Source organism: Natator depressus, chromosome 3 (assembly GCF_965152275.1).
Source record: "Natator depressus isolate rNatDep1 chromosome 3, rNatDep2.hap1, whole genome shotgun sequence".
Classification (NCBI taxonomy): Eukaryota; Metazoa; Chordata; order Testudines; family Cheloniidae; genus Natator; species Natator depressus.
The window spans coordinates 69,836,939-69,850,160 of NC_134236.1; the positions used below are offsets into that span (position 1 = coordinate 69,836,939).

General features: G+C 42.7%; 1 protein-coding gene across 1 annotated transcript in view; it reads right to left on the reverse strand.

Moving 5' to 3' along the window:
- LOC141983901 (gamma-aminobutyric acid receptor subunit rho-2) overlaps positions 1-13,222 on the reverse strand; it is a 59,004-nt gene that overhangs the window by 18,117 nt on the left and 27,665 nt on the right. The window contains exons 3-4 of the mRNA XM_074946875.1: positions 7,602-7,669; positions 4,169-4,392 (exon numbers count right to left, since the gene is read on the reverse strand). Coding sequence (XP_074802976.1) covers positions 4,169-4,392; positions 7,602-7,669 — 292 coding nt within the window. The remainder of the gene's footprint in view (positions 1-4,168; positions 4,393-7,601; positions 7,670-13,222) is intronic.

The following is a 13,222-nucleotide window of genomic DNA, read 5'->3' on the forward strand; positions in this document are numbered from 1 at the left end:
CTACCTATCTGGGTCATATTTTCCAGCACATACTTCTTATCTTATCCATCTGGAGGAACTGAAGTCCCTCGTCATGGAAGTCAACGAATGGCTATGCAGGTGGTATTGGAGAGAAGGCTTTGGATTCTTTGACCATGGGATGGTGTTCCAAGGAGGAGGAGTGCTAGGCAGAGATGGGCTCCACCTAACGAAGAGAGGGAAGAGCATCTTCGCAAGCAGGCTGGCTAACCTAGTGAGGAGGGCTTTAAACTAGGTTCACCGGGGGAAGGAGACCAAAGCCCTGAGGTAAGTGGGGAAGTGGGAATCCGGGAGGAAGCACGAGCAGCAGCGCATGAGGGGGCAGGGGTCCTGCCTCATACTGAAAAAGCGGGACGATCAGCGAGTTATCTCAAGTGCCTATACACAAATGCAAGACTGGGAAACAAGCAGAGAGAACTGGAAGTCCTGGCACAGTCAAGGAATTATGATGTGATTGGAATAACAGGGACTTGGTGGGATAACTCACATGACTGGAGTACTGTCATGGATGGATATAAACTGTTCAGGAAGGACAGGCAGGGCAGAAAAGGTGGAGGAGTGGCATTGTATGTAAGGGAGCAGTATGACTGCTCAGAATTCAAGTATGAAACTGCAGAAAAACCTGAGTGTCTCTGGATTAAGTTTAGAAGTGTGAGCAACAAGGGTGACGTCGTGGTGGGAGTCAGCTATAGACCACCAGACCAGAGGGATGAGATGGATGAGGCTTTCTTCTGGCAACTCATGGAAGTTACTAGATCGCAGGCCCTGGTTCTCATGCGAGACTTCAATCACCCTGATATCTGCTGGGAGAGCAATACAGCGGTGCAGAGACAATCCAGGAAGTTTTTGGAAAGAGTAGGGGACAATTTCCTGGTGCAAGTGCTGGAGGAACCAACTAGGGGAAAAGCTCTTCTTGAGCTGCTGCTCACAAACCGGGAAGAATTAGTAGGGGAAGCTAAAGTGGATGGGAACCTGGGAGGCAGTGACCATGAGATGGTTGAGTTCAGGATCCTGAAACAGGGAAGAAAGGAGAGCAGCAGAATACGGACCTTTGGACTTCAGAAAAGCAGACTTTGACTCCCTCAGGGAACTGATGGGCAGGATCCCCTGGGAGAATAACATGAGGGGGAAAGGAGTCTAGGAGAGCTGGCTGTATTTTAAAGAATCCTTATTGAGGTTACAGGGACAAACCATCCTGATGTGTAGAAAGAATAGTAAATATGGCAGGCGACCAGCTTGGCTCAACAGTGAAATCCTTGCTGATCTTGAACACAAAAAAGAAGCTTACAAGAAGTGGAAGATTGGACAAATGACCAGGGAAGAGTATAAAAATATTGCTCGGGGATGCAGGAGTGAAATCAGGAAGGCCAAATCACACCTGGAGTTGCAGCTAGCAAGAGATGTTAAGAGTAACAAGAAGGGTTTCTTCAGGTATGTTAGCAACAAGAAGAAAGTCAAGGAAAGTGTGGCCCCTTACTGAATGAGGGAGGCAACCTAGTGATAGAGGATGTGGAAAAAGCTAATGTACTCAATGCTTTTTCTGGCCTCTGTCTTCACGAACAAGGTCAGCTCCCAGACTACTGCACTGTGCAGCACAGCATTGGGAGGAGGTGACCAGCCCTCTGTGGAGAAAGAAGTGGTTCGGGACTATTTAGAAAAGCTGGACGAGCACAAGTCCATGGGGCTGGATGCGCTGCATCCGAGAGTGCTAAAGGAGTTGGCGGATGTGATTGCAGAGCCATTGGCGATTATCTTTGAAAACTCTTGGCGATCCGGGGAAGTCTCGGACGACTGGAAAAAGGCTAATGTAGTGCCCATCTTTAAAAAAGGGAAGAAGGAGGATCCGGGGAACTACAGGCCAGTCAGCCTCACCTCAGTCCCTGGAAAAATCATGGAGCAGGTCTTCAAGGAATCAATTCTGAAGCACTTAGAGGAGAGGAAAGTGATCAGGAACAGTCAGCATGGATTCACCAAGGGCAAGTCATGCCTGACTAATCTAATTGCCTTCTATGATGAGATAACTGGCTCTGTGGATGAGGGGAAAGCGATGGACGTGTTGTTCCTTGACTTTAGCAAAGCTTTTGACATGGTCTCCCACAGTATCCTTGCCAGCAAGTTAAAGAAGTATGGGCTGGATGAATGGACTATAAGGTGGATAGACAGTTGGCTAGATTGTCGGGCTCAAAGGGTAATGATCAGTGGCTCCATGTCTAGTTGGCAGCCAGTATCAAGCGGAGTGCCCCAAGGATCGGTCCTCAGGCTGCTTTTGTTCAATATCTTCATAAATGATCTGGAGGATGGTGTGGATTGCACCCTCAGCAAGTTTGCAGATGACACTAAACTGGGAGGAGAGGTAGATACGCTGGAGGGTAGGGATAGGATACAGAGGGCCCTAGACAAATTGGAGGATTGGGCCCAAAGAAATCTGATGAGGTTCAACAAGGACAAGTGCAGAGTCCTGCACTTAGGACAGAAGAATCCCATGCACCGCTACAGACTAGGGACCGAATGGCTAGGCAGCAGTTCTGCAGAAAAGGACCTAGGGGTTACAGTGAACAAGAAGCTGGATATGAGTCAACAGTATGCCCTTGTTGCCAGGAAGGCTAACAGCATTTTGGGCTGTATACGTAGGGGCACTGCCATCAGATCGAGGGTCGTGATCGTTCCCCTCTATTCGACATTGGTGAGGCCTCATCTGGAGTACTGTGTCCAGTTTTGAGCCCCACACTACAAGAAGGATGTGGAAAAATTGAAAAACGTCCAGCGGAGGGCAACAAAAATGATTAGGGGACTGGAACACATGACTTATGAGGAGAGGCTGAGGGAACTGGGATTGTTTAGTCTGCAGAAGAGAAGAATGAGGGGGGATTTGATATTGCTTTCAACTACCTGAAAGGGGGTTCCAAAGAGGATGGATCTAGACTGTTCTCAGTGGTAGCTGATGACAGAATGAGGAGTAATGGTCTCAAGTTGCAGTGGGGGAGGTTTAGGTTGGATATTTGGAAAAACTTTTTCACTAGGAGAGTGGTGAAACACTGGAATGCGTTACCTAGGGCGGTGGTGGAATCTCCTTCCTTAGATATTTTTAAGGTCAGGCTTGACAAAGCCCTGGCTGGGATGTTTTAGTTGGGGATTGGTCCTGCTTTGAGCAGGGGGTTGGACTAGATGACCTCCTGAGGTCCCTTCCAACCCTGATATTTTATGATTCTATGCACTACTGAGGTGTTCCCTCAGAATTCTTTCAGCCGGTAATCTGTCTGAGAAGCAGCTACTAAGGTACATCTTTTAGCAGCCGCTTCAGCCTCAATTAACTTTGGTTAAAGCTTGATAGTGATGTTCTATCTATCCCAGAAAATAAAGAGAATGTCTGTTTTTCTAGCAAATATGAAGCAAAAATGGACAGTTCTGGAGGTCACAATCTAGTGTACTGCAGAGCCTAATTTAAAGCACATATTGGCTGAAGAACAGACACTCCTGATGCACTAAGCTATTCTCTGACCATTGATGGTTAGGAGGCTACTTGCCTATGGTAAGAAAAAACCTTGGTTTTCAAGCCATTTAGCTTGCTGAATTAGGTGTTAGTTTGCATATTATCTTTTATTTTCTTTATAACCCATTCTGACTTTATGCCCCATTACTTGCAATCACTTAAAATCTATCTTTCTGTAGTTAATAAACTTATTGCTTATTGTTTTATCAAAACCCATGTGTGTTTGGATTGAAGTGTCAGGGAACCTCCACTTGAGATGATAAGGTTTCTGCTTATCATTTTCCATTGATGAAATGACTGACTTTATAGGAGCTTGCATTGTCCAGTAGAGAGCTGGGCAGTACAAGATGCACATTTCTGGGGGGAGGGTCTGGGACTGGGAAGTCACTGGTGTCACCCTGTAATGTAATTCAGCTGGGAGTGATTCTGCATGCTAGAGACTATGTGAAAGCAGGACCAGGAGTGGTTGCTCTCACAGCAAAGCAGTATAAAAGGCACCCCAGGTTGGAGATATGAAGGGACGCAGCTGTCCAACAATCCAGATTATAGCCTGAGGAATGTCGCAAGGGCAATTCCTATCTTCAGCAAAACTGACTCAGAACAGAGTTGGGCAAACAATAAATGGCTGTTCGCAGACAGTAAGCTAGATTGTGTGGTTACCTCATACTATATAGCACATGACCATCTGGGAACACTCGCAACATGATGTTGTCAGTGGTTGTGTCATGAATGAATGATCTTTTGGAGTGCACAAAGAAGACATCTGGAACCCAAATCTTCTTCACCAGCCTGCCATCAAATGTCATGCTCTTGTTAGTGATGCTAGGAAATGAGAGGCGTTCATCCTTCCAGTAGTGCCTTAAGTACAGTGTCATAGTAAAGTCCTGCATCAGAAGAAAAGAGAACCATGAAAGAATGTGTCACAATGATGCCTTCCAAATATTAGAAAGGAAATCATCTATTGTTATACTAATATGTCTCATACAGATTGAATCTCTTCTCTGCTAAGCATGGTTTTCTTCCTCAGGCTAATTCCACAGAACAGTTTCCCGGAGACATGAAGCATTCTGGGAAAGTTCCACAGCCCAAACATTTTTTGTGTCCTACATTACAAACACCCTAACAGAGTAACATGCAGATATCAATGCATTCCCGCCAAGTACCACAGGACAGTAATACAATGTTAATACAATTTGTAGCAGGTGTTCCTTAGAAGCTATTAGTCTATAGGACACATTGAAATTCAACCTTCAAAGGAAAATACATATTACTATATCGGTACAGGCTTTTTGAATCCTGACGGCATAATGTTAGTTAAAGGATAATCATATACCCAGTCTGCTTGAAAAAATAAAATCTTGTTCAAATTAGCTAAGGTATGAGTCTGAGCACTGAGCAACATATCCTAGAGAAAGAATCATATTATTCCCAACAACAGTAGAGTGAGGGGACTGTTATCCCTATTCTAGAAGTATATAAATAAAAATTCACTTTAAACCTGGAAAACACCTACAGCAGCATAAAGAAAAATATCTGTTTCTGCCATTGATCCCAACCTGACAGCTGCATCTTCCTAAACTAAATAACGCCTTCATACTTAGAGATTAAAGTGTAATTATTTTTATGTTCCCCATTAAGCAATTTGCTACAAAAGTAGTTTCAAAAGCCCTGCCTGCCTGGGCTCGAGGAAGAGCAGCTCACACACAGTTCCTCCCCCCCCCGCCCCCAGTGGTGCAGCAGTAGTTAAAAAAACTTACTAAGAGCATGTTTGAAAGGACTCATTTTTACACACACAATATTGAGATGGTGTGGTCACTGGCTGATGTCATCTCGGTCTCTTTTCCCACAAAGCAGTGAGATATTCACAGACGCAGTAGTAGCTAACAGTTGATGGATTAAAGGTATCTGATTTAACAGACCGAGATCTAATCTGGTTGAGCAACCCCTATGGTCCTTTGGCACTACTAGAGCCAGTCTAATCGATTGCAGCTTCTTACTTACTAGCTGGGAGACAAGGAGGTGCCATCTACAACCGTCAGAGGCAAAATGATTAATTTAGGGCTGCAGATTTAAAGGTTTGGACTACCAGCATAGCATGCTAAGAAAGGTTCTTATTAAAAGGCTAAACCCATGCTGGCCAGGGGCCCTATTCTCCTGCTACAGGATGCAAGGATACAATTTCAGTGGGAATAACTCATATCCTATGGTTGAGGAACAAAGCCCCAGGCAGCCAGAGAGATGTAACTCGAGGGAAAAGGGAGCAGAATTCACAGCTTTCTGAGGGGCAAGGATCTAGGTCAGTGACCCCCAAACTTTTTATCTCACACTCCCTCTCCCCCCCCAGAGCTAGGGCTGGGAGTGGGGACCCGGCTCTGGAAGGGGGAGACATTGATAGGGGTAAGGGGAACACAGCTGGGGCCGGGAGCGGAGCCTAGGCCAGGGACTAAGGCTGGCAGCTGGGGCCAGCAGCTGGGGTCGAGGCCAAGAGCAGAGCTGGGTGGTGCTCCCTCCCTGGCCTGGGCCCAGCCATACCCCCTGAATGTTCCTCTGTGCCACCCCCAGGGGGGCACGCCCCACAGTTTGGGGACCTCTGATCTAGGTAAAGCCTGAGGTTTCCTGGGTAAAAACTAGCGTGTTATTTAATGAGCTACCTAGGGCTTAGTTTTGCTATATTATCTTGAAACATCAGAGATCTGGTTCCCTTGCACTGGTCACTTTCTGTGGATTTTCCACCACATTGTCACTCACATCCCATAGACAATCCCTGCTTTCAATATCAATGCTCACAAGCCAAGTTCTTATAATGAGGATCCAACTGTGGCTTGATAAAATCCAATCAATCTTTCAATTCTTATTGCTAGAGGAAATTATAAATTGTTTTGTATCAGGATACAAAGCAAGCTGTCCTCAGCAGTATGTTTAACACTGTAACTACAACCTAAAGGGAAAAATTCTAGCTTTAGGTCTGATCCTCAGTTTTTCAAAAGGGAAAACGGCTTGTTTTCTCATTTGGTGATATGCTCCCTTGTATAGCAAAGTCAGAACGACAGTGGCACAAAAGGACTACAGGACAGTAATATTAACCGTTTGTATTAAAGACAAAAATACTGTGGAGTTTAGGTATTAAGCTAAAACCCTGTCCTTAGCCCTGCAGATTATGCCTAGATACCACACTCCATGATATGTAAGAGGAACAGTGAGGAAGGGGATGAAGGGAAAGTGGAAAAGAGAAGATTCCCTCTTTTTTTCCTCCTCCTTTCCCCATTTCATTTCTTTTTCTCTCCAGTCTTTTTGCTCCATCTTTCTCCAGCACAAAGCAGGAGACTGAGAGGATAGCTCTCTCACATACACCTTTTACTGCCAGTAGCACTTATTTGTTGAGATTTGGATCCACATTTCTTTCCTTTCTAAAAAACATAATAAGAATAAATTACAACTGAATTTAGTGCTGTTGCTAAACTCTGGAGTGACAGCACTGATGACTGAAATCTGGTTATCCATCACAAATTCAGCACAGATAGAAGCAGAGTCCATTCTGAATTGGAGGGACTGCCTCTACATATGAGAAGGTAGGAAGCAGCTTGATTTGATTTATTATACTAATATACTATAATATATTTATTATATATATTATAATTCATTCTCCTAATGTTCCCCTCAGATCCATACATTTGAGAATAGATTTTCTGGTTCCATAATAAATTTAAAAATAAGTAAGGCTTTGATGATCCTCACAAGAGTTTTTATAGCTACCTGAACCCAAGTGACCTGAATTCTGCTATGGGGTACAATGAAATGAGCACAGCAGGCAACTGTTCATATTCCTGACTCCTGCATATCAACCAAGATCATGCTCATTTTCTTTTCAAGGTCTCTGTTCCCTTGCAATTTTAATCATCTTTATCTGAAGTCCTCATGATGACTCTTTGAACAGAGTCAATCTTTATTAAGATGTTAATTCTGATTATGGGCCTTTCAAAATTGCTAAAAGTTGTTTTTAACTGCATTTGCCTTCATCTGACAGCTAAACTGAAATCCATATAGGGACTTATCCTGACTAGGAATAATCAAGGCTTAAAATAGTGTTACATACCATATCAACCTCAGAAATACTATCCAAGCTTTCAACCTGTACATCTACTCCAACAGGAATGGCAGGACCTGTGGTAGAATGAGATTTAGACATTTAAATACCATCCCTTTATATCATCTGACTTTAGTTACCTTTATAAAATAGCGTTCAAAACATTTTGGGGCTGATGATGTAATTTCTTGTACCGATGGTTCCTTGAAGAGACAGCCATAATAATAATCCCAATATCTTTTTTCCCCTTTGCATGTCTCCAGCACTGACACTACCTGTGTATGGCTCATCCATAGCCGTGGTGAAGCATTTTGGAAAGGTGCCTAACGCAGAGTCAGCCCATTATAAATCTTAGTTCTTTATGAAGAAATCCCACGGAAGATACAGGAAAATAAGAGGAGGAAACCACAATCCTTGCGATTTCACTTTGCTGGTAACAAAAGGAATGGGGGGGGGGGAAAACCCTCACAATGTGACAAGCTCCATTCATCTTGTGTGAATTTTTGAGAGTGCTGTCATTTTTTAATAGATTTTTCTTTCTCCTCTTCTCTCATTCCTTTGTCCATTGTGGATAATCTCTCCTCTCCCTCCTTTTTCCAGTCTCTCCTAAATGGAATTTGAACTCAAAGAAGTTCAATCTGAATCAAACTTTCAAACATTCAGTATTCAGGTGTGCTTGAAGTTAGGCAAAAAGTCCTCACCTGTCCCTAATCTGAAGTTGCTATCATTATGCAGTTGCGTTAGTTGTGCTTTAAAGAATTTTATGTTGTGACAAAGCCATATCTTGTAAGCGGTTCCAGGCAAGGACCATGAGACCTCCGTGTTTGTATAGCACCTAGCTCAATGGGGGAAGGTTGGGGGAGGGGGGAATAGGGTCCTGATCCTGATCTATAAGTGCTACTTTTATATCAATATTGAATAACAATATAATGACATCATCATGAAAACTAATTCCAATAGCAAGCACTTTAAATAACATACATTTAACAAGACAGCTAGAAAACCTCTGTTCTGAGAATGCAATAGGGCTTTTAGCTTGCAAGATATCATCTACCCTACTGCCATTTCTGCTGTGGCACATGGACTCCAACATCTGTTGGAAGCGGAGGGGGGGCGAACGTTGGATAAAACCTTATATCCATTTAGGTTGTAGAAAAGGGGAGTTCACACACAGCAGCAGGTGCTTCAGTAGGATAAGTCAGCACAACATCAGTAGAGCATGAATCCAGGCTGATTACCTGCAATGGTAGTTGCAATTGGACCACCTGCAATGATAGTGCCAGTTCTTTGACACATCCAACTGAGGTACAATACAGTGCAAGGGGAAGGTTAAAGGAGCACTGCAAGTGACGTAGCTGACCTGTTCCATTTATATTGCTGAAGCCTTCTGCATTCATACAGTTTTTCAGTGGCCATGCTGTTCTGGAGAAGTATAGCAACAGTCTCAGAAATATTTGCCTGACTGAGTTACTGAATGTGCTAATAAGGATTCCACCTTGGGACAAAAACACGTGAGGGGGAATTTCAGGTATGTATTTTGGGCTTGATCTTGAAAGGTGCGGAGCAGTCTGACCACAACCAGCAACATACTTCAACATGTGCTTACCTCTAAGCATGAGAGTGGGCCCATTGAAGCAGAAGGTACTCTGCCCTGCCTACTGTGTTACGCGGTTGCAGGTGGAACCGTGTAGTTATGGATCCATTAGCCACACTTGCCACTCACACCCCCTCCCCACAACTTGCCTTCATAGATTCATAGATACTGAGGTCAGAAGGGACCATTATGATCATCTCGTCCAACCTCCTGCACAAGGCAGGCCTTCCTCAAACACTTTTCGTGATGCCACAGAGGACCCCCTACAGATGAAAGCTGCATGGGGTGAGGAATGCACTGCACAAGCTCCCCACAGAATCCCAGCTTGAAGCTATACTGGTTTTCATAGAATCATAGGACTGGAAGGAACCTCGAGAGGTCTAGTCCAGTCCCCCATATGTATGGCAGGACTAAGTATTAGCTAGACCATCCCTGACAGGTGTTCGTCTAATCCGCTCTTAAAAATCTCCAATGGTGGAGATTGCACCACCTCCTTAGGCAATTTATTCCAGTGCTTAACCACCCTGACAGTTTTTTCTAATGTCCAACCTAAACCACCCTTGCTGCAATTTAAGCTCATTGCTTTTTGTCCTATCCTCAGAGGTTAACAAGAACAATTTTTCTCCCTCCTCCTTGTAACAACCTTTTATGTACTTGAAAATTGTTACCATGTCCCCCCTCAGTCTTCTCGTCTCCAGACTAAACAAACCCAATTTTTTCAATCTTCCCTTATAGGTCATGTTTGCTAGACCTTTAATCATTTTTGTTGCTCTTCTCTGGACTTTCTCCAATTTCTCCACATCTTTCCTGAAATGTGGCACCCAGAACTGGACACAATACTCCAGTTGAGGCCTAATCAGCATCGAGTAAAGTGGAAGGATTACTTCTTGTGTCTTGCTTACAACACTCCTGCTAACACATTCCAGAATGATGTTTGCATTAGGTATTGTATTTCCCTAGTTTGTTTATGAGAAGGTCATGTGAGACAGTATCAAAATCCTTACTAAAGTCAAGATATACCACATTTCCCCATTCACAAGGCTTGATACCCTGTCCAAGAAAGCTATTAAGTTGGTTTGACACAATTTGTTCTTGACAAATCCAGGGTGACTGTTACTTATCACCATCTACTTTTGTTGCCTTATGGGCCCTGGTGATGGGGCAAGGGAGGATTTGGGCTTTATGAAAAGGGAGTCATTAAACGTGGAAGGGCATGGCACAGATTTTATTTATACTTGAAGGTTTAAATGTGTGTACAAATGAATAGAAGCAATGTAAGTACCTAATGTCATTGGAACTAAGCAACTACGCAAGCCCAGTTCAGTTAGGGTGTGGTGGTGAGGAGCCAAGAAGCCCTGAAAGCCTCAGTTCCCAAACTCCCAGTCTCCCTAGCTCACCTGGCAGGCTGCCACAGAGCCAGGAAGCCTGGGAAGGGGGGACTGGAAATTTTTTAAAATTCTGTTTTGGTTCTTCCAACATGATTTTTTTTTAAAATTTCCCTCTCCTGGGAAATGTTGTAGATCCAGTTTTTGGCTCTGATTTGCAATGAATTTTTTTTTTTCCTGAATGAGAACTTTTCCACAGGAGGGAAATTCCAGTTCCTGCACAGCTGCAGTGATAAAAGCTCTGCATGTGTGAAGGAGAACCCATTCTTGTATAAGAAACGGAGACAGTGACTGTGCAACTCAAGCATTTATTTTTGTATCAGAATCACCCCAGAATTCAAAATGCACTCAGACTGAGTATAACTTTAATACCTGACAAATCCCTGCCTAGCACAACGGGTGGTGAGTAGTTCATTTCCTTTGAAAACAAATGAGAAAAACTTCCCAGATTATAAATCTGCCTATATTAAACTTTAAAAGAAGACAGACATGAGAAGATTAGTAAATAGACTGTTCTCTAGGTCAGTGACTCTCAAGCTGTGATCTGTAGACACTTGGTGGTCCATGCAGAGCTGGCTGCGTTTTATTGAAGACAGATAAGAACACTGTTTTTTTCTCTAATGTTACAAGTGAGAGATTGCTTTAGTGGCTACCAGGATGTTAAGGTGAATGGGAGGTGAGGCAGCCCACAAAATCTAAAGTGCGAGTGGAGTTGTCTACAAGAAAATTTCCTCTGTTGAGATGGGGCCCTCACTATGAGTACACGTACACTGGAAAAACCTGTACATGTTTTTCTGCCCCATTCTAGGTTCACTGGTGGTAGTGACAGTGGAAGCTGTAGAATAGGTGAGTGGCAGGTAATGTTTCCATTGTTGCCACCATTGATGGAGCTGAAAAATGAATTTTCCTAATGTAGACAAGGCTTGAGAAAATGTTTAAGAACCCTTCCTCTAGGTCTACTTGTTTAATTAGTGTGAGCCTTGTTCATCCTTGAAAAAACAGGACTAGTTGGTGAGTAACAAATAAGTGCATGCCACATAAAATAATCCCTACATCTGCTGCTGATCCAACTGTAGCATTTGTCCACACACCAACCACTACATTTACTGTGGGCTGGGAAGAAATTCATGAGCAGGAGCAAACATGACACAATCACATCATTTTCTTTTCAGATCTATTTTCACTGTTTTCCTTTTTTAAGCTCTACTTCTTTGTCATGTATTTTCCTTTGGTTTCCTTCACACTCTTTGAGGTGCTGCTTAAGGCTGTTAAATTTATAGTTTGCTCCATGTGATAGGAACATGTGTCCACTAGAAATTAGTCAGTCTCGTTAACCATCAACTCATTTCACATATTCTGCCATAGTGAAATGTTGTAAAGTTCTGTTTTTGGTAAACTGTAATGGGGACTTAATTTTATTTTAAGTGCAAGTACTTTATAAATCAGCAGGTTTTAGTATTTTACTGTTTATTCAGTGTCTTCAATTGACTAGCTGTGGTGTCTAATAAGGTAAAATCAGTCAATTAATTTGTATCATACATGTGGCATTTTAATACATTGATTTCCCATTTGAAGTTGTTCATATTGGTTTAAACCTTGGACACATCCACACCTTATTCAACTCTGTGATTATTTAGACTATCAAGTGACCTAAAATGATTAGCCATGTTACTATTTAAAAATGTCAAATATTAAGACAAATATCTTTATGACATTGTAAAGGAATGTTCTACTCAGTTAATTCCAGATCTCTTTAATAAGGTAGACTTTCAAGTAGTTAACGTCATGTTTCTGTTTATAACAAGGTCATTTTTGACTTGCAGTAAAATCAGTGGGGCAGAAACACAATTGTGGTAATAGCCATTATATAAAATTAATGTTCATTAAAACGTCTTCTTTGCTCAAATATGTAGGGATGCTATACTGTGGGCCATGGTATGAATGAATAATAATAGTCTTTTTATTAATTCCCTTGATGTCTTTGGCTAGACGGCATGCATTCACTATAACAATATTCATTTAGTTGACCCTATGATATGTCTCTCCAGCCTGTTTGTTAGAAAAGATCACTGCTCTGAGTATGACAGTAAGGGAGGTCTTTTAAATTAATTCATTTTCTTATACACAGCTTTATGCTGAACCTTATGTGAGCAGAATAACGAAGTGCCATAGGGATTTAGATCTGACACAGAAGCAGGCATAATAATATTACATTAGATGACATAGCAGAAGGAGGGATTATATAATATTAAACTCTTGGTGTCTGACTTTCAGAAAGCCTTAATTCAGACAGCAGTGAAATGACTTTAATTAAATATCTCAAGGATCAAGTTATCTTATGATCATGCAAATATATTTGGTTGTTTATCCATCCATCCCTCTAGGTCTTTGTATATTCGGGGCTATATGGTGGCAAAACCGCTTCCTTTGTTGGGATCGTGCAGCAGCAGGATTCCCCAGAGGCATTGTAGACAACTCAGCCAGAAAGACTCCAGGGACACAGAGCAGACATGGTGACAACTGTCCCTATGTCCAACTCCCACCTGCTCAGCTTTGCTGGTTACTGTGGAAGGGGTCAGGACCATGTCCCCAAACCCTTTGAAATTTCTAGTGCCAACAGCAGCACTAGAGTGTCCTTAGGGTAGAGGTGC